The 23,962-nt window shown below is 45.3% G+C and overlaps 2 protein-coding genes and 2 non-coding genes across 5 annotated transcripts; 3 read left to right on the top strand and 1 right to left on the bottom strand.

Annotated features, from left to right (window-relative positions):
- Window positions 1-1,002: 1,002 nt before the first annotated feature.
- Window positions 1,003-15,898, bottom strand: IDH3G (isocitrate dehydrogenase (NAD(+)) 3 non-catalytic subunit gamma). Of its 2 annotated transcripts, XM_075835469.1 has the most exons (14): window positions 15,744-15,898; window positions 14,507-14,548; window positions 13,596-13,607; window positions 12,986-13,083; window positions 12,793-12,908; window positions 12,654-12,714; window positions 10,320-10,452; window positions 6,148-6,281; window positions 5,968-6,070; window positions 5,548-5,694; window positions 4,970-5,064; window positions 4,797-4,857; window positions 2,402-2,504; window positions 1,003-1,259 (listed from the first exon to the last, which is right to left on the bottom strand). In XM_075835469.1, the coding sequence occupies exons 1-13, from the start codon at window positions 15,819-15,821 to the stop codon at window positions 2,403-2,405; spliced, it is 1,182 nt and encodes a 393-aa protein (XP_075691584.1). In that variant the 5' UTR covers window positions 15,822-15,898; the 3' UTR covers window positions 1,003-1,259; window position 2,402. The 2 variants fall into 2 exon arrangements, with proteins under 2 accessions (XP_075691584.1, XP_075691585.1); XM_075835470.1 differs by lacking the exon at window positions 14,507-14,548.
- SSR4 (signal sequence receptor subunit 4) lies at window positions 15,820-23,704 on the top strand. Its single transcript, XM_075835471.1, has 7 exons — window positions 15,820-15,851; window positions 16,259-16,356; window positions 19,109-19,227; window positions 20,373-20,447; window positions 22,282-22,371; window positions 22,450-22,515; window positions 23,507-23,704. The coding sequence occupies exons 1-7, from the start codon at window positions 15,835-15,837 to the stop codon at window positions 23,609-23,611; spliced, it is 570 nt and encodes a 189-aa protein (XP_075691586.1). The 5' UTR covers window positions 15,820-15,834; the 3' UTR covers window positions 23,612-23,704.
- LOC142660107 (small nucleolar RNA SNORA42/SNORA80 family) lies at window positions 16,547-16,683 on the top strand. Its single transcript, XR_012850423.1, has one exon. It is a non-coding gene; the product is annotated as a small nucleolar RNA SNORA42/SNORA80 family (small nucleolar RNA).
- LOC142660108 (small nucleolar RNA SNORA42/SNORA80 family) lies at window positions 19,261-19,394 on the top strand. The gene has a single exon (XR_012850424.1). It is a non-coding gene; the product is annotated as a small nucleolar RNA SNORA42/SNORA80 family (small nucleolar RNA).
- Window positions 23,705-23,962: the final 258 nt, after the last annotated feature.

Raw genomic sequence — 23,962 nt, 5'->3', positions numbered from 1 at the left:
GGGCTCGAGTGTAGAAAGCAGAAGTGCTTTACATCATTCCAATCTTAAGCATGTCTAGCATACCTAGAAGATGATCTGCCATAAATACATGGTAGGTAGCGGTCCCACCTCTGGAACCCTTACCTATCGGCAAAATGGGGGTCCCCGTTTGCAGATTCTGTGTGGCCGCTTTCTGCAAGTGTTGGGTGTTACGGAAAAGCGCCCCCAGAGGCGAGTCCCGCACCCATCATGGATTTATGGCATATCCTATGGATGCCATTAATGTGTAATTTCGGAATACACCTTCAAAACAGTAAGCAAAATAGTGTTAGCATTTTCAGAACATTTGACAGACCAGCCTCTACTGCCCCAATAGGCAGGGAGGGGTGTTCAGTAAGTGCCCACACTAGATGTCTGTCCTAATGACAGATGGCCATTTAAAAGGGGTTGTAGAGGATTACAAAAAGTTCTGTTTTCTTCCAAAAACAGCGCCACACCAGTCCACGTTTTGTCTGGTATTGCAGCTCCGCCTCAGTCATTACAATCGAGTGGAGGTGCAATACCAGACGACCTGTGCAATCCAGAATTTAGCTTTAGACACAAACTGATTTTGAGATGATGTTTTCTTCTCCATTCAAGACCAGCAACGTATTCACAAAGTTACTTACGTTTTTATGCAGATTTGCTATATTTACATCGGGGTTTTCCGGCCTTAGAAGAAAAGTCCCCAGAAACAGTGCTGCTCTTGTCCATGGGGTGTCTGGTATTGCAGATGAGTCTAATTTAAGTAAATGAGACTGAGCTGCAATACCAGACACAGCCCATGGACAAGAGTGGCGCTGTTTCTAAGAAAAAGTAAAAAGTCAACTTTTTACCCCTTTCATTTGTATAAGAATATTGTTCCATCATAAGAAAGAAGTGACAGCTTTGTGTAGGTCTAGGAGACAAGGTAATGTGTAATAGATATGCAGTAAACCATATGGAAAGAGAATTCTTCTATCAAAAATTACACCAAGAAGAAACTGGTTTATTCATCTCTTTATTTGACGTTAACACAAGAGTAAGTCCAGTTTACTTACACATACTGTGACCTGATCCAAGAACATATACAGATCTCCATGTAAAGCAGAGCATGACGTATGAAAGCCCATCAATTCCCGAGAACTCCAGAGTTATAATAGAAGTGCTCACACCTATGTACTAACAGAAGAGCGGAGTAATGGGGGAGGAGCGGCCATGGAGCGTGGAACACACAGGGTTTCTCATGTGAGGACAATATCCTGCAAAACCAAGAAGAGATCATGTGAACCTGAAGTGGATGCAACTGTGGAGGAACTATAAAGAAAGGGACAAGCCTGGGTGACTCAGTGACAAAATTAGAACCCTAAAGCTGGTGAAAATGGCGGCTGGGATTTCACTTCTTCCTGGATCAAAAAGATTTGCTTTAATATTTATTTATTTTTTTAAAAGTGTAATGCTTTAATATTTAGATACTATAGAGCGACTGTGATCGTTGCAAGGGAAATAAAGAGTTGCAGGCCGGTGCCATCAGCACATTTGAGGCGGCTTTCCTGTTACAACTTTGCATGTGTAATTTATACCTATATCCATATATTTAATTGCCTAAAATCACCTGAAATGTACTGTTGAAAAGTCTGCAATACCCTTCACGTGAAAGGGTGTCCAGTCTAAAGAAATCAATGGCCTATCCTCAGGATAAGCAATCAACATCCGATCGGTGGGGGTCAGACTCCCGGCACCCCCACCGATCAGCTGTTTTGAAGGGGCGTCCATAGGAGCGCTGCTTCCCCCTGCGAAAGCCTGTCACACTTGTAGAGGTGGTTCACAGTATCACACCCTGCTACTATTCACTTGAATACGAGAAGGCTGCAATACTGTGAACCACCGCTACAAGTGTAGGCGATTAACAGTATATACAGATAATGGATGAAAAGGAATGCCGCGGCCCCTTCAAAACAGCTGAGGGAGCCGGCTGTCAGACCCTGACCGATCGGATATTGATAGCCGATCCTGAGGATAGGCTATCAATTTCTTATGACTGGACAACCCCTTTAGACACTCTTAAGAGGTATTCCCATAGAGCTGGAGAGAGCCACTCTGATCACTTCTATAGGGGAAAGTGGCCGGTGTAAATCAGGGTCACATGACCATTCTCCCAATAGGTGAGGAACCCAGAGGTGGATATGGAATAAAAGTACAAGATAGAAATGCCTCTTTAAGGGGCTTTAGAAGCAAAATGGAATTTTCCTAAGGAATCGGTCACCTCCACAGAATATAGGCTGAACCATTATCTTGCCTACTATAGAAACTAGTACTGGTATGATATAGTCTGGACCGCACGCAGCACCGACGTCAACATCTCCTTATAACTATATAAACTGCAATCTCAAAATGTTCTTACCTCAAATAGTTACTGCACGGCCATTCTTCACAATAATCTGCCTGCAAATGGACTGTACCACTTCTGAGGTTGTACCCTGACCCCCTATATCTGGAGTGTGCATCTGCAGGGAAGACGAGATCATGTCATCAGTCGCAATGACAGCACATGAACGTTGTATATGTCCGTGCGCTGTACGTGAAAACAACGGGCAGCACACGACCTATGCAACTCAATGGGGCGATTCAGACATGGATGAGTTTTCACGCAGCGTGTCCATTGCGTGAAACTCACTGCATGGATTAATGGGTGCGTGAAAAAAAATCACGGACAGCACACAGACGTCTTCCTCTTGCTGTCTGTGATTCACGCACAAGTAGCTAAAGAATGCCACACGGAACACACACCGATGGGACACGGATGGCACACGGATTTGCAACACAGGAAAAACGCTGCAATTTTTTTCGCACGCAAAACGGACCTGCTCATGTGAATCAGGCCTTGGTGTCATTTTTTTACAGCCATTTTTGAAGTCCTAAAGAGAAGCCTATGGGAAAAACGCCAGAAAAAAAAAAAAAAAGTTATACTCGAAACTTGCTGCGTTTTGAAAAAAACACCACTAACCCCAAAAACACTACAAACCGGAACCTTGTGTATGTAGGCTCCCTTTTTGGTGGGGGAAAAAAAAAAAAAAGCAGCTATAAACGCAGCTGGAAACTCATTGTGTGAATCCCGCCTTACGGTGCAACAGGTACAGTCTGTAATAAAGCAGCCGGTGGAAAGGGACTAAAATTAGTTGAAGGAAAAAAAAAAATGAAGCAGTTGCCCGAAGCAACCGGATACCAGCAGCAACATGACTGGTTGCTATAGGCAACTGCTCCACTTTTTCTTTTTGAGAGGTCTCAGGGAATTTAACTCGGACAATTAATCTCTTAAAGAGGCTCTGTCACCAGATTTTGCAACCCCTATCTGCTATTGCAGCAGATCGGCGCTGCAATGTAGATTACAGTAACGTTTTTATTTTTAAAAAACGAGCATTTTTGGCCAAGTTATGGCCATTTTTGTAATTATGCAAATGAGGCTTGCAAAAGTCCAAGTGGGCGTGTTTAAAGTAAAAGTCCAAGTGGGCGTGTATTATGTGCGTACATCGGGGCGTTTTTACTACTTTTACTAGCTGGGCGTTCTGAAGAGAAGTATCATCCACTTCTCTTCAGAACACCCAGCTTCTGCCAGATCACGCTGTGTCGTCACTCACAGGTCCTGCATCGTGTCAGACGAGCGAGGACACATCGGCACCAGAGGCTACAGATGATTCTGCAGCAGCATCGGCGTTAGCAGGTAAGTCGATGTAGCTACTTACCTGCAAACACTGATGCTGCTGCAGAATCAACTGTAGCCTCTGGTGTTCTCGTCAGAACACCCAGCTAGTAAAAGTAGTAAACACGCCCCGATGTACGCACATAATACACGCCCACTTGGACTTTTGCAAGCCTCATTTGCATAACTACAAAAATGGTCATAACTTGGCCAAAAATGCTTGTTTTTTAAAAATAAAAACGTTACTGTAATCTACATTGCAGCGCCGATCTGCTGCAATAGCAGATAGGGGCTGCAAAATCTGGTGACAGAGCCTCTTTAAGTAAAGGTTGACTGTTCGTTCACAAGAGATGAACTTGCCCTTTAACCCCTTAAGGACCACCCATATGCCTTTTCACGGTGGTAATTAAGGGTACTTCTGCCACACGGTGAAGCGGTGCTGGGTCATAAGCCCGGCACAGGTGTTCCGTGCCGGCTAGAGCGGGCGTCGGAATGTCTAATGACAGCCGGGCTTACCTTTGATACCCGCTGTTTAGCCTCTTAGATGCCACGGTCATAAGCGACTGCAGCATCTGAGTGGTTACAGGAGGATGAGGCTCCCTCTGTCACCTCATCGGCACCCGCACGACAGGATTGTGGGTTCTTGATGGTTTCCATGGCAGTTGGGGACCTTACAAGGTCATTTCTATGGGAGGTTTTTCCAAAGAAAGCGCTTAGCAACCCCATAGAAGTGAATGAAACGGTGGTCGAGCGTGTGCGCGCCACCACTCCAATCTGTGGATAGGTGATAAATAATTACGGGAAAAGCCCTTTAAGCATTCTCACTGTTTAGGACTCGGTGACAGTCCACATGGCAGTAACAGCCAAAAGGGACGACCAAGAGCTTATATTTACTGGTGTTATTTTTTCCGGAAGGGCTCCTCTGGTCTGAATCTGTTTATGTATGTTCATGGAGATGACTGCTGGACACTAAGCAGCGGGCAGGTGTAGCGGCAGTGATACCCCCCCCCCCTCCCCCAGCACAGGAGGGTCTGTCTGGATCAAGTCCAGCTGTCACCACAGAACCATGAGTCAAGCACATCAGATCTGCTGAACTTACCCGGTGTTCATTCATACTGCCCAGAATAGCTTTACGAATGGAGGCAGCGTAACTGTGCAACCTGCCAAGACATCATCACAAGAGCGGCTTCGTTACACAATATATGCTGACTCTGGGACAGAGCGGTGTACAGTATATAGACAGCAGGCCAGGGAAATAGAGCTCGTCCTTACTTCAGATGGTCTAGCATCATGCAGCTGGCCAGGAGCATGGCGGTGGGGTTTGCAATGTTCTTGTTGGCTATGCTTTTCCCGGTGTTCCTGGTTGCCTGTAATATGAGGGATTCAGAGACATTTGTTATGCGGAATATATCTGTAAAGACATTAAGTGTATTAAAGGGGTATTCAGATAATAGGCAATGGTAACGATAGACCCCAGTCCTGAGACCCTCTTAATGTTGTCCAGAATGCCAATTTAATGAGGATTAAATTGACCCACCTCTCCAATGTAATCAATAGGAGCTATAGGATACCTGGATCACCTCTTTTATGGGATTCCTATAGACAAAAATGAAGAGCGCCTCACTCACTTCTATGGGGAGAGCATCCAGCCTGAATCGGCAAATAGGGGGGTTACAGAACCCTTTGTTCTTCTGATAGGGGAAACCCAAACCTACCAAACATGTATAGCATATCCTGTGACGTATCCTACAGATATGTCGTGGATATCAATGGTAGGAATACCCCTTTAAGAAATGTATACAGTTCAATTATAATACTAAAGAACTCCAAATCATAGGTTCTTATCTTACCGTTTCAAATACAGCATACACGCTGCCAAGGTTAGCTCCGGGTACAAGACCAGGGCCGCCGACAAGCCCAGCGCAGACATTATTGACTACGTTCCCATACAGGTTAGGCATCACCATAACGTCAAACTGCTGGGGATTAGACACAAGCTGCACAAAAGACGAGGTAAACGAATAGTAAATGTAGATCAACGCAATAATTACACATTACATCCCAATTATGCTGCCCTAACCCTAGGTGTCCGGTGGTGCACTGTGGTCTCACTGGCAACAATTGGCACTTCAGGGGGGCTATTTAACGGATGTAATGTCACCCACTAATTCAGCTTTGACAGGGCATTGTATGGATGTCCTGCCCTGGTAACAGGTTCCCTTTAAACTCTGTACTTTGCACCCCAGACTCATCACCCACCCCCTCTTTACCTGCATCGTGGTGTTGTCAACGATCATACTCTCAAAAGTGATATCCGAGTAACCAGCAGCGACCTCCCGGCAGCACTGAAGGAACAGACCATCCGCCAGTTTCCTGTAGAGACATTGAATACATCAGAATGAAGCCGTATGCAGAGCGCAGCCCTGACCACCACGAATACGACAACCTACATGATGTTGGCCTTGTGCACAGCAGTGATCTTCTTTCTTCCTTGCTCTCGTGCCAGTTTGAAAGCATAATCTGCAATCCGCAGTGAGTTAGTTCGGGTGATGATCTTCAGACTCTCCACCACTCCGGACACACTCTACAACGCACATGCAAAACAACGTATAATGACAAATATAGAGGATAGTGGATACAATGCCTGTAAAGGGGTTGTCCAGTCAAAAGCAATTGATAGCCTATCCTCGGGAAAGCCCATCAACATCTGATCGATGGGGTCTGACCCTCGATCGACGGATGGGTCCGCTTCATTCCGGTCACTGCCCATACTGTGAATCGCCAACACACTTGTAGCGGTGGTTTACACTATTAAAGCCTTCTCCCATTCAAGTGATTTTGAGAGGGCTGTAATACTGTGAACCGCCACTACAAGTGTATCGGCGATTCACAGCGCGAGCAGATGAGGAATAAAGGGAAAGCAGCACTCGTGCAAGCGCCAAAGCCCCTTCAAAACGGCTGATCGGCAGCGGTGCCGGGAGTTAGACCCCATCGATCAGATGTTGATGGCCTATCCTGAGGATAGGCCTTCCATTTCTTATGACTGGACAACCCCTTTAACCCGTTGAGGACCAGAACTATTTTTTGCCAGCGGTCATAACTTCTTTTATTTTATTGTTTGACGAGTTGTACTTTATGTAGGTGCCACTTTTTGGTACATATACATTAGCACTCAATTTATATTTTTTTATGGCATACATTGATCATCATATGGGATGTTATAAACTTACGCCTCATGCACACGACCGTGTGCGCTGCCCGAGTCCCGTCAGTCATCCGAGAAAAGATAAAACATGTCCTATCTTTCCTCGGATCGAAGACTCGGATCATTTTTCACGGACCCGATTCACGCTCTTTAGAATGGGTCTGTGAAGACTATCGGGTGCCACTCGGATGCCGTCAAAAACGGCCCGAGTGGCACAACGGTCGTGTGCATGAGGCGTTATTCTACAGGTTGTTACGGTTGTGACAATGGCAAATACGTGTATATTATTTCATGTTTCGAGTCTTATATGTAATAAAAGTTTATTTATAGTAAAACAATAGTGTTTTTCTACTGGTTGTTTTTTTTTTTTTATCCTATAGGTGTTTTTTTTAAAGCATGCCTTCAGTTATACTGAAAGTAGCAGACAGGGCATCCTCCATTGCTCCTGTATGCAGAACGGCCGCCAGTGCTGTAGGATGGCATTATGTTGTACAGCGGTGGCAGCCATTCTGGAAACTCCTAACCTATATTTATGAGCAGCCGGCAGCACCGACTATAGACAGTCCGTGCTGTAGTTCGGAGCAGAAACGGTAATAAAATCATTTAGAAAAACTATTATTCTGCACACTCCGGCAGCATCATCTTTTTCTATGTCATTTCAGTATAACTAGAGGTATTCTTAAGGGTATGTTCACACGGCTTTTTATTCAGCCATTTTTCGGGGAGGGGGGGGGGGTAAAGTAAACCTCCCCGAAAAACATGGAAGCTGAACGTCTCCAAACATCTGCCCATTGATTTCAATGGGAAAAACGGAGTTTCGTTCCGACAGGGTGCTTTTTTTAAGTGGCCGTTTGAAAAAAACGGTGCGTAAAAAAAGCGCTGTAAAAAACATGTCACTTTTTGAGCGGTTTTTTGGAGCTCTTGTGTCCATAGAAAAACAGCTCCAAATATGGACGTAAAAAATGCATAAAAAAAAAAAAAACGCTCGATGCTTAAAAAACGGCCAATTCAATTGAAAACAGCTCCGTATTTTACGGCCGTTTTTAGTTTGCCGTGTGAACATACCCTAAATTATAAAGCACTGAATATATCTATACACCAGTCTGTGCACAAATGGTACACAGGCCATATTTCGGGAATACGGTCACACAGACCAGGGATTAGGGCCTAAATCAAAATCACGATTAATTGAACATGTAACCTTGATTACGATTAATGAACTATTTCGGCCACACCTCTTTTTACATGCCACACCCCTATTTGCAGTTGAATATATATCCCCTGAGCCTGCTATATACAATATACCTCCTTACACTGCCCCACAATGTATAATGACCCATAGCTGCCCACCACAGTAAATTCCCCCACAACTGCCCCCACACAGTATAATGCCCCCCATAACTGACCTCCACATAGTATAAAGTCTCCCATAGCTGCTCCTACACGTGAAGTGTCCCCATAGCTGCCCACACACACCGTATAATGCCCCCATAACTGCCCCTGAAAAAGAACCGAAACTCAGCGCAGATAACCGACGTCATCTTGCACATTTCGTTTTTTTCGGTTATTACATGCAGCCCAGCCACTGCCGTCAGTAACCGTTTTCTACCCAATTAGAATCGCTGATATGTGATTAATATATCAGCGATTCTGATTGGATAGCATATAGTTACTGACGTTTGAGATAGCGAATTGCAGAGCAGGCTTAATGTGACGGCATCGACGCTCCTCCAGAATGCCGAAGGTATGGCTGCCGGGCGTGCAGGGATTATCATTTTAGCTCCGTTACTGCAGCTGCAGGCTGGCTGCTGGGGCACATATACAGGCACAAGCAGACCCACCAAATCACCCAGTGGGCACTGCCTGAGCAAAGAGTGCCCTCCCACATGAGCAGTGCAGGGTACAGTGCCATCGCTGCACCATTTACAGGTAGTCCACTAACAACTTTGCTTTGGTCAGCCATCGCTGCTCATCCCTCCAAGGTCCTCGAAGATGGAGAACGCACTAGTCTGGAAGAGCCCGACTTTGAGATGCCTCAGCGAAGTGTTAGTGGAGTGGTATACTACTGTATATAATATATACCCCGTGAGCCTGCCTGCGGTATACGAAGATATATGCTGTATGTATACTCGCTGGCTCTAAACCTTCTGTATACTAGTAGTATATAGCAGGCTCAGGGGATAAATATTAATTCAATGGCAAAGTATGCAAATAGGGGGGCGTGATATGCAAAAAGGGGTGTAGTCGAAATAATCGTAATCAAGTTTACATGTTCAATTAATCGTGATTTTGATTTAGGTCATAATTGTCCAGCCCAAAGCTGCCCCCACACAATATAATGCCCCCATAGCTGCCCCCACACAATATAATGCCCCCATAGCTGCCCCCACACAATATAATGCCCCCATAGCTGCCCCCACACAATATAATGCCCCCATAGCTACCCCCACGCAGTATAAAACCCCCATAACTGCCCCCACAGTATAAAGCCCCCATAGCTGCCATCCATACAGTATAAAGGCCCCATAGTTGCCCCCACACTATAAAGCCCCCATGTGGTGTCCCCACACAGTATAAAGCCCCCCACTTGCTGCCCTCCACACAGTATAAAGCCCCTATGGCTGCCCTCCACACAGTATAAAGCCCCCCATACTTGACCCCATGCAGTATAATGCCCACACACAGCCCCAATAAAAATAATAAAATACATCTAACCCTGTTCCAATGACGAGTGGAGGAGATCCCTCTGCTCCGTCGGTCTGTGTGGCTCGGTGCAGACAGGCACAAAGATGCCACTGCCTCACACCGGTCTGTACCGACCTGCGAGCAGCTCGGCACAGACACACACACGAGGCAGTAATGTCATTGCGCCCGTCTGTACCGAGCCGTGAGCAGCCCAGCGTTACATAGTGAACGGTGGAGTAGAGACCTAATGGGTCCCTGCTCTACCATTGCATTCAACTGTATCTGCGTAGGAAATGCACAGGATGACGTCACGCTGAGTTTGTTTTTTTATTAATTGCCCAGCCCTACCTGGGGTCCTTCACTGGATCCCGGACTGTCTGACCATACTAGGTTTGGGCCTTGATCGCATCACAGGGAATTCCTGAGGAGGACCCCCCAGTCTTTCCTATTGCTTGCTGCATTTAAAGGGTTAAATAGAGATCAGATGTTCCTCTGCCCTTAGAGCGGGGCTGTGTATTACACCTGATCGCACGTCGTCAAGGAGTTAAATCTGGTTTTGTTGCGGTATCCATATTGTTTCCTTTGACTGCTCGTCCTAGCTGAATTGAACGGATCTCCTCCCTCGATATCTAAATATAGCCAAATTGCCCAACATTGACTTTGCATTGTATGTTCAGTATAACGGACAACCTACAAAGATCAAGTGTAAATAATAACAACCCATTAGGTCACCTCGTGTTCCAGGCTGCTGTACTCCCCCTCCGTATTCTCCCGCACGATCAGGATGTCTATATCCTTATGACGGGTCTGTACGCCAGGCAGGCTCTGACAGTGGATAACATTAGCGTAAAGATCTAAGCTGGTACTGAAAGGCAGAAGACAAATCATTGTATTATCTTCACAAATAGGTGACAGTATAATATCTGAAGGGCGGCTTCACCAAGTGATAGATTTTGTACAAGTAGACGTAAAGTAAAAGTACTTTTAAAGGGGTTTTCCCATGAGGGACATTTATTCGCCTGTCCACAAGATAGATGATAAATGTCTGATCACTGGGGGTCCCACCGATCACTAGCCAAGCGCTGTACTTGGTGGTTTCAGTTATCCCTATAGACATTGAATGGAGCCTTTCACCTTTTGCAGATTTAATAATATATCTTTATAGCAGTTAAAGCCCCATCTTTCTGATACAGAGCTCCAAATCTGCATACATTAACTTAAATTATGCCTGCCTGCGGCCACCACTAGCAGGATGTTTCTGTATACTGTTTATACATTGAACTCCATAATGAATCTGTAGATTAGAACAAGAGCAAAAGAGCCAAGTGTTACACAATGTATACACTCAACATTGAAATTCCAACACCAAGAAGGACGAGCCGTAAAGTTATGGATATCGAGGAAGTAGCAGGTGTCACCAAGATCGGCAAATCATCAGATTTTCAAGCACCGAGCGCCAATGTGTGGCACGTGGAGGGGCATAAAAGCCAGATTGAAAGCAAAGTTTATTAGCCACGTATAACCTCAAAAATCGGATCCAGCGGTGTGGGATGATTGTGCGATGCCTCCTGTACATCGACGTGCCAGTTATCGCCACTTGTCATAAACTGTGAGGGACAGAATCCTTGAACGAAGAGACCTTGGTTTATCACTGCGGTAGATCGCTACACGCCTAGGCCGAGATGTCAGCACTGTTCAACGTCACATGTCCCAGAGGTTGGGAGAGAAACCAATAGGAATGACAGCAAAAAGTGTGCGGAGGTGAACCTCTGCATGGACGGATCCTCTGATTCGAAGAATGGCGCGTAGTTATCAATTCTGTACTGCAAGTGAAAGTGGACGTCACACCTCAAGCCTGGGGCGGCAACCAGTGTCAACACAAACCATCAGAGGGTGTTTGAACGACATTGGGCTACGAGCCAGACGTCCAGCTACAGGTGTTCCAATGACCACACGTCTGCTCCCAAAGTCTATCATGGTACACAGCAAGATGGCAGTGGAGGCTGGAATGGAGGGCTTATCCTCTTCAGCCAGGAGTCCTGCTTATGTCTCGGACGCAACGATAGCCGGAGATTGGTCTAGAGACCACGTGGGCAACGCCATGAAGACGCCTTCACAAGGGAACATCACACCAGTTACTCCCGAGATTATGATGTGGGGTGGCATTATGTACGGTAGCCGGACCCTCTAGTCTTCATTTCAGGTACAATTAACAGCTCAACGTTACATTGATTTGGTCGTAGAACCAGTGGTGCGGCCATTTCTCCAAAGTGTCCCAGAAGCAGTTTTTCAACAGGACAACACCAGGCCACATGTTGCCCGTGCTACTATGAGCAGCCTGCGTGGCCTAAACGTGCTACCATGGTCTGCAGCGTCTCCGGACTTCTATACCACCGAGCACATCTGGGAGGTCATTGGTCGGCAATTGAAAAGGAAGCTACAAGCAGCCGATCTTGATGATTTGCCTGCCCAAGTGCATTCAGCGTGGCATAACATCCCTCAGACAACCATTAATAGCCTCATTGATCGCATGCCAAGGCATGTAAGTGAGTGTATGTCTGCCCGTAGCGTTCATACCCCATACTGAATAAATCAAGACGTTTGGAATATTTTTTTTCCACTTTTTTGTCATTTGCACATCAGTAAAATGTCTATCAATCCTGTGACTTCCACAATTCCAAAACTTTTCCTTCCTGGTGTTGTAATTTCAATGTTGAGGAGCGTATATGTAACTTCTATTTGGATGTAAACCAACATGCCATTCAGAAGAAGTGAAACCCAACTAAGAGTACGGCCTACTATAGGCTCATTTACGTGGCCATATTTGTGGTCCATATTCCCGTCCGTATGGTTTGTTGACAAAGACGAGAAGAAAACGCTTTCCAAAATGAGAACATGGAAGAGAAATACAGTCGTGTAAAGAAGCCCTGAGGGGTCAAATAAGACCAACTCCAAAGCCCAAGGCGGTGATTGATGTACCCTCTGGGGCACCTTCTCCCCCTATAGGCTTACTGAGACCACCCTTAAACAATGTTGAAGCATGAAAGTCTTTCTATGGTTACTTACCGGAGCAGATTATTCCGAGACCGGTGAGATGGTGGCATGTTATGGTTTGTCTCAATGTTACCTGACGATAAAAACAGGAAGGCACCATTACTTTTTGCCATTGGTCAAAACTATCCAAACATATAAAACAGGTCGATACCTTTGAGTGCCACCCTGTTCCTTCGGATCGCAGTTATGGCGTTCTGAATGTCTTCTTCATCTATAGCAGTGGAGTTCACATTCACCACCTCGAAGTCCACGGGCACACAGGCATGTCTGTTAGAGTACACAATGTCATGTATCACCATCAGATCAAGGACCCGCAGATCTGACCGACCAGGGAAGAGCCTCACCTGAAAACCTCCTTAACATGTAGGGCAAGTTCTGGACCAATGCCATCTCCAGGGATCATAGTCACGGTGTGTCTTCCTCCATACTTTGCAGGCGGTTGCTAGAACCAGACATACAGGGCAGATGTTAGATATTGGAATAATGATGGGAAACGTTCAGAACGCCAGTCAGCCAACACCATCATTGCCAAATCTCCATAGAATCAACTAGGTCTAGACTAAAGAATAAAAGGGGTTGTCCATGGTTCAAAAGAAGGGTCAACTTTTTTTTTTTTTTTTTAAAACAGCACCACTCTTGTCCATTGGCTGTTTGTGGTATTACAAGTGAACGGAGCTGAGCTGCAATACTAGACACAGCCCAAAAACTAGAGTTGTGCTGTTTCAGCAAATAAACTAGACTTTTTTTTTTTTTTATTCTGGACAACCCCTTTAAGGATTATTTATCTCTATCCCCACCTTCAATAAGTTACGGCTACCAGTGATTGGTCACAGCTGAGACAGTAGTGTTAGGGAAGGAACAGAAAATTAGGTAACATTATGCAACAACGAGAATGCAACAAAAATAGCACATTAAAGCGAAATACACACAAAACACTCAAAGTCCCATACTTACTATCATGTGTTGCTGTTAAGAGAGAAAAAAAGGCAGAGTCAGTGACATATCAAATGGGATCACACTCGATGGATTGACTGGTTTGTGCCAATTGAACAGCAAATTCTTAGAGACATAAACCCTATGCCCAACAATCGCTGTCCTACTATATAAAAAGGCAACACCAAGGCATTAAAGGGGCAAACTGTTCTGCTTAAAGGGGAAATGCCATTAAAATGACACTCTTATGTGTCATATATACACACGTGAGAGGATCTCGGACCACCACAAATCCCCAGAATTAAAGGCTTCATGAAGAGCAAATACCCCTTTATGTTTCTGAAAAAGTAACAACATGGACACATCTGAATGGCCATTTGCCTAGAATTTTGTTTCAAGTTTCTATTAATGTAAATGTCTGGGCAGAGTTCTTCACATTAGTAGATCATATTTCGGGATTTCCCCTTTAAAGCATCAGTTCATCTTTGAAAATACTTTCACCACCTGCTGCTGCTGCTGCTGCTGCTTCTGACACCAGTCGACAGCTTGTTGACAGACACACCCCTAAATGCTTAGCTGATTTTAGGATATTTTTTCTTTTTCTCTACATCCAACTAAAGCTCCGGTAAACACCAGGAGGAGATGTGAGGTCAAAGCACATAAAATACAGCTCTGGATGTGAACAGAGTATAAAGCTTAAAGTAATTCAAAGACCGATAGACGACAGAAGTAAATGATTTGCAAAGTTTTTCTATGTAGACTATATCTAGATGACATATAGCATCAATCTAGAACCTCGATACAGGGGGTTGAATGACCATTGAATGACTCCACCAAGTCCCGAATAGGGGGAAAAAGGAACCTGACGCGTTTCAAGACTCAGCAGTAACAGTGGTAGAGATTTGACACTTTGGAAAGGATCATGTACTGACCGATGAATAGTCCCTGTGCGGAGTCAATGCTGCAGGCAAAACCTAAGAAAAATCCAAGACAGGGATCCAGACATTAAGATCTGTTAGGGCAATTTGTGAAGGCAGTGTGAAGAGTATAGGGACTGATCCACAGTGGGGACAAGAAAGGTGTAAAGTCCTGGAGTCACGCTTCACTGGGTTTGTCGTATGGGAGTAGAGGTCTCACCAGCACACGCGGGCGGTCGGACATCTGTCCGTCAACTCCAACCATCTTACGTATAACTTTTCAGAACAGAGGGGTCTACTTTAGAAAACCCTAATAGGCTTGTTCACACAGTGCAGATTTTGTGTGTATTTTTTAAGCCAAAAACAGGAACGGAACCTAAACAGAAGAAATAGATAAAGGAGGGCCCTATAGATCTGCTCTCCTGGATGTCATTCTGGTTTTGGCTTAAAATCTGCACTATGTGAACAAAGCCTTAGGGTATTCTGAGTTAAAGGAGTCTTCCCAAAATCATAAATCATCATCACCTATCCACAGGATAGGTGATCATTTTCTGATCGCTGGGTCCCAAACCCCCAGATCCTCCTCACGGAAGTTGCAGAGATGAGGATCTGTGGTCCAGGACCCCTGACCGCACGATCGGTGGGGAACCCAGCTATAAGAAACCTATCACCTATCCTGTGGATAGGTGATCATTTATGATTTTGGGAATACCCCTTTAATGAAGTAGAGTTCCTTATTCAGGACCTACATCGATTAGCTGGAGCAGAGAACTACAAAGAGCGTCTCCCTCTCTGGAGGACCGGTCATGTCCGTGCATTACACACACAGCACAATGAAAACAATGGGCACAGTGTAATACTTCATTTCCCCTGCATGGTATTGCAGGGTTTTCCGAGGATTACAGCAAATTTCTGGGGGTCCCAGCAGCGGGACACCCTGTGAGTTGCTTTTTATTGGGGACCCTTCTAACAAGAAAATATTGTAAATGGCGGAAAAAAGGATATGGGGCAGTGGTACTCACCTTGTGGATATTCAGCTGTTGCAAAACTACAAGTCCCAGCATGCCCAAACTGGCGCAGGTCATCAAGGCATGCTGGAAGTTGTAGTTTTGCAACAGCTGGAGAACAGTGATCTACGGCAGTAAATTAGCTCTGACGTTGAAGAAACATGGGCACATACTGGCTCAATCCTTTCCAGGGTGAGGTTTAGAAGAAATACGTTTACATGGTTTATAATAAATCCGGGCATTACCTGCTGTCTGATGCCAACCTTCCCAGGGAGAGGAGACACAAGAACCCTAAAAGCTGCGGACACAGTGCGAGCTGCCATTTTGGAGGCGTGAATGTCGCAGTCTGACAGGTAAATGATTTGCGCATGCCAAACACCTACCCAGTCAAACCCTTACTGTTAATTCTGCGCATGCGTCTAGTCTTTCGAAATTCACTAAGCATGCGCTAAACCTGACGTGTATAAAAGTTCGGCTATTGTGGACAGGAAGTGGTTGGACGCCATGTTTAATACTGGTATGGTTACGCTGTAGCTATACACACACGGAAATATACACAGATTTTAGCCATTGTTTGTTTTGTATAGAAAGCTACGCTTTTTAGGGTAAGACTTTTGGAAATGTTTCGAAATATGGTTCCAGTTTTCGTCTTGTGAAGGCAATTCCCATAGTAAAGATGGCGCCTTCGGAAGTATGTCCCAGTGTGCAATGCGTTTGAAGCTGAGGTGGCCCAATGTGACTCCTCCCTCTCTTTTCAAAGGTTTCCTGCAGCGGAGCGGTGTCGTGTCTCAGTTGGAATCATGGCAGGAGCGGTGCGTGTTTTGGTGGCGCTGCTGGTGGCGGTGGCGGGTTGTACGGGTGAGTAACAACCTCTAAGAGAAGGGTAATGCCAGGACTGTGCCAAGTACGAGGGCATCCTCTAATCTCCAGCCAGTGAGAATTATTCCTTGGACTGGTGGCTCACTGGTTACTCCTTTGACTGGGAGTGCTGAGGTCCTGAGTTCAAATCCCACTCCGAGCCACCAGCTCCCCCCATTGGTAATTAGAAGCATGGCTTAGGATTTATGGTGGGATGTGATCAGTGATCCCCTCATAGTGTTATCTCATGCTAGAGAGACTTGCTGCTCCGAACCATTGGCAGGCCTTACCACTGTGGGCCTGACCTCTGAAGCGAGCGGTACAGATTTTCTGTTTTATATTTGTGGGCGATTTATATTTTGGGGGTTCTGTGCCCTTCTTGGTGCTGCATTATTACAATCTGAAAACCAGTGCGGGGTCCAGACCGCCATCTTCCTCTCCCTGGGTGACACTTAAAGGAGGCTCTGTCACCAGATTTTGCAGCCCCTATCTGCTATTGCAGCAGATCGGCGCTGCAATGTTGATTACAGTAACGTTTTTATTTTTAAAAAACGAGCATTTTTGGCCAAGTTATGACCATTTTTGTAGTTATGCAAATGAGGCTTGCAAAAGTCCAAGTGGGTGTGTTTAAAAGTAAAAGTCCAAGTGGGCGTGTATTATGTGCGTACATCGGGGCGTGTTTACTACTTTTACTAGCTGGGCGCTCTGATGAGAAGTATCATCCACTTCTCTTCAGAACGCTCAGCTTCTGGCAGATCACGCTGTGACGTCACTCACAGGTCCTGCATCGTGTCAGACGAGCGAGGACACATCGGCACCAGAGGCTACAGTTGATTCTGCAGCAGCATCGGCGTTAGCAGGTAAGTCGATGTAGCTACTTACCTGCTGATGCTGCTGCAGAATCAACTGTAGCCTCTGGTGCCGATGTGTCCTCGCTCGTCTGACACGATGCAGGACCTGTGAGTGACGTCACAGAACTGCACTGCCAGAAGCTGGGCGTTGTGAAGAGAAGTGGATGATACTTCTCATCAGAGCGCCCAGCTAGTAAAAGTAGTAAACACGCCCCGATGTACGCACATAATACACGCCCACTTGGACTTTTACTTTTAAACACACCCACTTGGACTTTTGCAAGCCTCATTTGCATAACTACAAAAATGGTCATAACTTGGCCAAAAATGCTCGTTTTTTAAAAATAAAAACGTTACTGTAATCAACATTGCAGCGCCGATCTGCTGCAATAGCAGATAGGGGCTGCAAAATCTGGTGACAGAGCCTCTTTAATGAGCGAGGCTTGGGGATCCAGAGTTGTCACCCATGGACTGTGTCTTCTGTTACTAGGCAACAGAACATATTTGTCTCTGGTAAATGGCATTACTATCTTCAGCATTTATGGGTCCCTTTGCCCCCCCCCCCCTCCCATTCGCCACTTTAGCCATTGACCTACATGTAAGATGTTCTATGGGAGTATCAGAGTGATCTGTGCCCCCTGGTCATCTGATAGGTGAGGGATCCTGTGGAGATGTCATACTACAAATGCTCAAAATGTGAATCCATGGCTTCTTTCTCCCAAGGACATCGCCTCACCTGTCCTTGTGTTGTGTGTGGTATTGCTGCTCGGCCCTATTCACTTTAATGGAGCTGAGCTGCAATACCAGACAAGACCAATGGGCCAGGGTGGTGCTGTTGGAAGAAAGAAGCCATTTTTTTTTTTGGGCGTATGCCATAGATCTGTGATCGATACGTGTCCCAACTCTGCAACTTGCACTTCTCTCCAGAATATTGGGCACCTGAGACTCGTCCTTCATGGTTAGGCGGCTGCCGCATCTAGGTGGCGAATAAATGAAGAGGTGGCGTCACGTGTACGCAGCGCTCGATTCATTGCTTTGCTAGTTACGGACACAGACGAGCTGGGACCTATCAAACGGGAATATCCTGTTAAGCGTACAATGTGATCAACTGTTTTAATATATTCCATACTGAGGTATGATTGCTTGGCTTTACAGGCCCAAAGCCCCAAAGACTGCACTACTGAGATTCTGATAGTATTTTCTGTTGGGTGCGGCAATGTCTGTTATTAGGATCAAATGCAATAAGATCTACTAGTGATCTTAATAGTAAGTATGTAGCTTGTGTATACTGTATATCTGGGGAAATCTATGTGTTACATTCAATCCACAAGGCCTCAGTGACTGCTGTACCTGACCGAAGATGGGACGTGTTGTCATCAGACTCCCTCAGTAGTGCCGCCTCAGGCTTTTGGCCTGTATCTTCAAGTGATCAGATCTCCGCATAGAGGTAACATATTAGAAATCGGTGTTAATTTTTAAGAAATGGTCTTTTCTTTGGTAGGAACCTTTTTACAACTTGTCTGGTCAGCTGACTGGCATTGAGGTAACAGTCCTCCAAAAACAGGGCAGCTACGCTGTGCCAGCACGCCAGCCGGGGGTTTGATATGGCAGCAGCTGTCCGGCTCTGATCACATCGTGGCCTTTAACTCTAACAGAAGCCACGACGCGGGGCCGGAGCCGTCATGCCCGATACCAGAAGCGCCTGACAGACTCCATTGACTTCCATCTCCGATGTGAAGAGTCTTCTCTGCTTCCATTCATAAAGGGAGAGGTTCTGCTATCCGTTCCCTGTTGTACTGTTTAGAACCAGTCTGGTTCCCGGACTTTATCGCTGACCCCTTAGTAACTATTTATTTGATGTTTTGAGTTTCCCCCTTTCATTTCTCGTGTTTTCCTTTCAGCGGAGACCTGCACAGAACCCGTCATCGTCCCGTCCTACTACACGACCTCCGACGCCGTCATCTCCTCCGAAGTGGTCTTCATTGTAGAGATCTCCCTGACGTGCTTGAATGGGGCGCAGGTAACGAAATCCCTGAAGCGTCTCCTTATAATAGCATGGCCATGGATTTATGGTGGGGTCCTGTTAATGACCTTCCCATAGTGTACCCCATGCCAGAGAAAGTACCGCTCCGAACCATTGGCAGGCCTGTGCCCATAAGCGTGACCACTGAAGTGAGCGGTACAGTCACATCCATTCATGTCTTATTATTTATTGATATGTAAGGACTATATAACACACAAGGGATTTATCTGTCCAGTGATCTCTTTACAGCCAGCTCCATAATACTTCAACCGATTCATACTCCTAGTAGTGCAGGAAGCTGAGATCTAGGCTGCTGTATGCAGGATCCTTGTACTGCTTTACCTGCTTGTGGTGTGAAAGTAATCAGAAAATCTCCTTCACTGACAAGTAACGGGGCTACACGATGGAGTAGTGAGAAATATTTAGGATTCGTGACCCTCTGAGGGAAAAATATAGAATGCATGATTTTCCCCTGAGGGAAGGTGCCCACCCCACTCCAAAAGTTTTATATCTGCCCAGCTCCTGCCATTATGGATATCAATCAGACCGCTTCTTTATTACTCCTGCCTGCGCAGCTCCCAAGTAGATTGTCTTCAGGGGACCTGTACATTGAGTTACATGCGTGTCTGGACTGCCGCTGCTGCTTAGTCTACCTATTCTTTCATGTCACTGACGTGTCAGAAGTTTAAATTCTTGGTGGTCCGAGCGCGGAGACCCCCACTGATCACTAAAATGATGCTGCAGAAAGCTCAGCCGCTTAGTTTCTGATCAGCTTTGCTCTCCTCAAAGCTGGGCGAGCGGTGTACGGACTTTCTATTGCGCCTGTATACTGCTCGCTCGGGAAGCAGAGCCGATCAGAAACTAAGCTGCCAAGCACTTTTGCTGCTTTGTTTTAGCAATGGGGGTTTCAGTGGTTGAACCCCCACCAATAAAAACTTCTGACATGTTAAGTTTTATGAACGTATAGGTAAACTTTAATATTTATAGGGTATGCCATAAATGTCTGATAGATGATGGAGCCACCTCTGGGCAGGGTTGCTGTTCAGGACTCTAAAAGCGGAGCGACCAGACCTTCATGGATGTTACCACTATTAGATCTCACTGTCTGACCCTCCATTGTCTCTTCTTCCCCCTTTCTGCAGAATGTTGCACTTTATGCAGATGTCAATGGGAAGCAGTTTCCAGTTACCAGAGGCCAGGATATCGGGAGATATCAGGTAAGGATGTTACTAGATCTGCACGTAATAAATCTACTTCTCTGGTCTAAACCCTGATCCCAGGCGATTAAAGGAGTCGTACGATTGGGCCAAGCCGGTTCACCTGAATGGTGCCACTGAAAATGACCTGATTGTGGGTAGCGTGCCCACAACGAGCTATCTGTGCCGATTAATGCTGTGTTCACACAACCTATTTTCAGGCGTAATGGAGGCGTTTTACACCTCGAATTACGCCTGAAAAGACGGCTCCAATACGTCGGCAAACATCTGCCCATTACTTTCAATGGGTCTTACGATGTTCTGTGCCGACGACCTGTCATTTTACGCATCGCTGTCAAAAGACGACGCGTAAAAATACAGCCTCATTAAAAGAAGTGCAGGACACTACTTGGGACGTTTTTGGAGCCATTTTCTCAGACTCTATTGAAAACCGCTCCAAAAACGGCGCGAAAAACGCGAGTTGCTCAAAAAACGTCTGAAAATCATGTGCCGTTTTCCCTTGAAAACAACTCCGTATTTTCAGACGTTTTTGGCTCAGCGTGTGAACATCCCCTAAAAGCTAGGGGTCTAGAGAGGGTGACCGATGTACTAAGTTTTCATTGCTTCTCACTCATATAATGTTCTAAGAAGATTTTCCACCTAAACTTATATTTAGAAGAATCTGATGAAGGCCCCATGCACACGACCGTAGAATTACAGACCCATTTACTTCTATTCCGTATATTTGCGTGAAGCTGTCTGTGCCGTAGAACGACTCTGCAAAAGACAGGGCGTCCTATTTTTTTTTTTTTTTTGCTCTTTTAAGGACCTTGCTCCCATACTGTTATATTGGAGCACGGCCCGCGTGTGTCTGTCAGCATCCGACTGTACCCGTAATCACGGCCTGTGATTACGGGCACGGTTGTGTACATGGGGCCTAATAATGCAGGTGGGGACATTTTTTGTGACTTCTTCCATGTTGGTTTTCTCTGCTCGTAACAGAGGGACGTTCCAGCTTTGGCTGAACGCTTAGTCATGTCTGACATCTGGTTACTATGAGCACTACATAACCATGACCTTGGCGCTATCTACAGGGGGGGTTTGCGTGGGTTCTGTATGACGCTATCTACAGTGGGGTGGGCGGGTTTCCAGGGCTCTTAAAGCCCCGGCAGACATGAGAGTGCAACGCTGCTCACACTGAAGCAGCACTGCACTCATTAAAGCCCGTTCCAGGCTGCCAACGTTTAGATACGTGACAACAGCGCAGCGCATCGGCAGTTGGAACGTATATAGCCATATGGCAGTCGTTAAGGGGTTAAAGAGGCTCTGTCACCAGATTATAAGTGCCCTATCTCTTACATAATCTGATCGGTGCTGTAATGTAGATTACAGCAGTGGTTTTTATGTTATGAGCTAGTTTACATTTATGCTAATGAGTTTCTCAATGGACAACTGGGCGTGTTTTTACTTTTTACCAACTGGGTGTTGTACAGAGGAGTGTATGACGCTGACCAATCAGTGATCAATCAGCCTCATACACTTCTCATTGTTCCAGCCCAGCATGATCCACAGCACCGTGTGATTGTGCAGTGAAACAAGTAACACGCCCAGTTGCTAAAAACACAAGACACGCCCAGTTGGAAATAAGAGAAAACACGCACAGTTGTCCATTAGAAAGGCTCATTTGCATAAATATAAAATTGCTCATAACTTGGCCAAAAATGATCATTGCAGCGCCGATCACATGCAATAGGAGATAGGGATTTGATAATCTGGTGACAGAGCCTCTTTAAAGAGACATTGTCAGAATGTCAGATACATGACAATATCTTGGTCTCCATCGCTCTTCCACTAGGTCTCCTGGAGTTTGGAACACAAGAACGCTCACTCTGGCACCTACAAAGTCAAGTTCTTTGATGAAGAATCTTACAGTCTCCTGAGAAAGGTCAGCAGGGGGCAGTATTCTGGCGTCTGTCTAGCAATAATGCAGTCCGTGGACTCATGAATACGTTTTCTTCTCTAGGCCCAGAGGAACAATGAAGACCTCTCTGCTATCAAGCCTCTCTTCTCCGTCAATGTTGATCACCGGGTAAGATTATCACAATGCAGCACAGTACCTTGCACTTCTTTTTATTTATTTTTTAAGGATCAACAAAACTTAGACGGTCTGCAAACGTAGTCATCGGCATATAAAAAGTACTACACATCAGCAGCACGCTTGTAAATGTTTCTCAACACCTGGGGGTGGCTTTGGACCCTCGACGATCAGCTGTTGTGTGGGGGACCTGGCCACAAGTCCGCTGCAGCCTTATACCGCGGCCATTGAAATCGCTGGACTGTCTGTATATCGGGATGCAGAGCCCTCCAGAGTCAGGACCTTGGAACTACTCTGGGTTATAGATGTGGAGGTCCTGAACGGTCGACCCCTCTATTAACCCTGAATTCTCTAATAAGGGTTGTCTGATTTAAGAAAACCCAGTTTCATATCCTCTTTGTGAAATCAGGAATTGTCGTATTTCAAGTTTGGGTTTTTTCTTCTGCACCGTTATTTCTTGTGTTTTTTTTTTTCATGCAAAGCTGGGTGACTCAATATGGACTTAATTTGTTAGAATTATATTTCACCATTTCTTAGTTTCATCAGTTTTTTTTTTTTTGGGGGGGGGTGGGGGGGGATTTAAGGATTGACACTCCGCTTTCCCAGATTCCAGGATGGCACATTTACATAACAGCATCATTTAACACATAGTACCTACAGACAATCTGATATAGCGCCTATGTAACCGTATCACACAGTACCCACATAACAGAATTGTATAGTGCCTATAGATCAGTACTATATTGACAGTACGTATACCCAAAAGAAAAGGGCCCCCCCCCCCATCCCTGCAAGAGGACAAGAAAAAAATAATTAAAATGAACATTTGAAAAACTTGACAGGTGAGAGGGCAAATGGACATATACTGCCATAAATAAATATATATAAAAAAATAAAAAAAAACCTTTTTTTTTTTTTTTTTAAACCAATGTAACTTTGTAGGTTTTAAGAATTAGTAACTTGTATCATTCTGTTATCATTTCAGGGTGCATGGAATGGTCCTTGGGTATCCACAGAAGTGCTGGCAGCCTTGATCGGGATTTTGTTATATTACATCGCATACACTGCAAAGAGCAGCATCCAAGCATGAGAAGAACAAGCCGCGTTGTGGAAGAATGACTGGTCCTGGTGTAAAAAGTTGTCATGTTTTGTCATTAATGCGAATAAAACTTTTCTATACAAATTATTATTTTTTTTCCCTTTTGTGAAGGGAATTTATTTTTTCAACACTCTAACTTCTCCCACATCAATGTACAGCGCTTCTTCTTGGATCTTGGCATAGGGATGCATCGACAAATGACAATGCTTATTACTTCATGTGCTAATATAAAATACTTTTAATTTTAACAGTGCCCTCTAGTGGGCATTTTATAGTAGATGCGAGATTTTAGATGGCATTGTAGTGTGACAGACCATATGTGAAGTTATGTTACTATAAAAG

The sequence above is a fragment of the Rhinoderma darwinii genome, chromosome 8, assembly GCF_050947455.1.
Source record: "Rhinoderma darwinii isolate aRhiDar2 chromosome 8, aRhiDar2.hap1, whole genome shotgun sequence".
NCBI lineage: Eukaryota > Metazoa > Chordata > Amphibia > Anura > Rhinodermatidae > Rhinoderma > Rhinoderma darwinii.
The sequence above is the reverse complement of the archived record's forward strand: the minus strand, read 5'-3'. Positions and strand labels throughout refer to the sequence as shown.

Excerpts from the sequence above, each read along its gene's own strand:
- IDH3G (XM_075835469.1), bottom strand. The coding sequence starts at position 15,821 with ATGGCAGCTCGCACTGTGTCCGCAGCTTTTAGGGTTCTTGTGTCTCCT. Across the intron at positions 14,549-15,743 it reads AGGTTGGCATCAGACAGCAG|GTTTTGCCTGCAGCATTGAC; the intron begins GTAATGCCCGGA and ends GATTTTTCTTAG. Across the intron at positions 5,695-5,967 it reads TTGACAACACCACGATGCAG|CTTGTGTCTAATCCCCAGCA; the intron begins GTAAAGAGGGGG and ends TCTTTTGTGCAG.
- SSR4 (XM_075835471.1), top strand. Across the intron at positions 20,448-22,281 it reads AGGATATCGGGAGATATCAG|GTCTCCTGGAGTTTGGAACA; the intron begins GTAAGGATGTTA and ends CTCTTCCACTAG. Across the intron at positions 22,372-22,449 it reads CTTACAGTCTCCTGAGAAAG|GCCCAGAGGAACAATGAAGA; the intron begins GTCAGCAGGGGG and ends TTTCTTCTCTAG.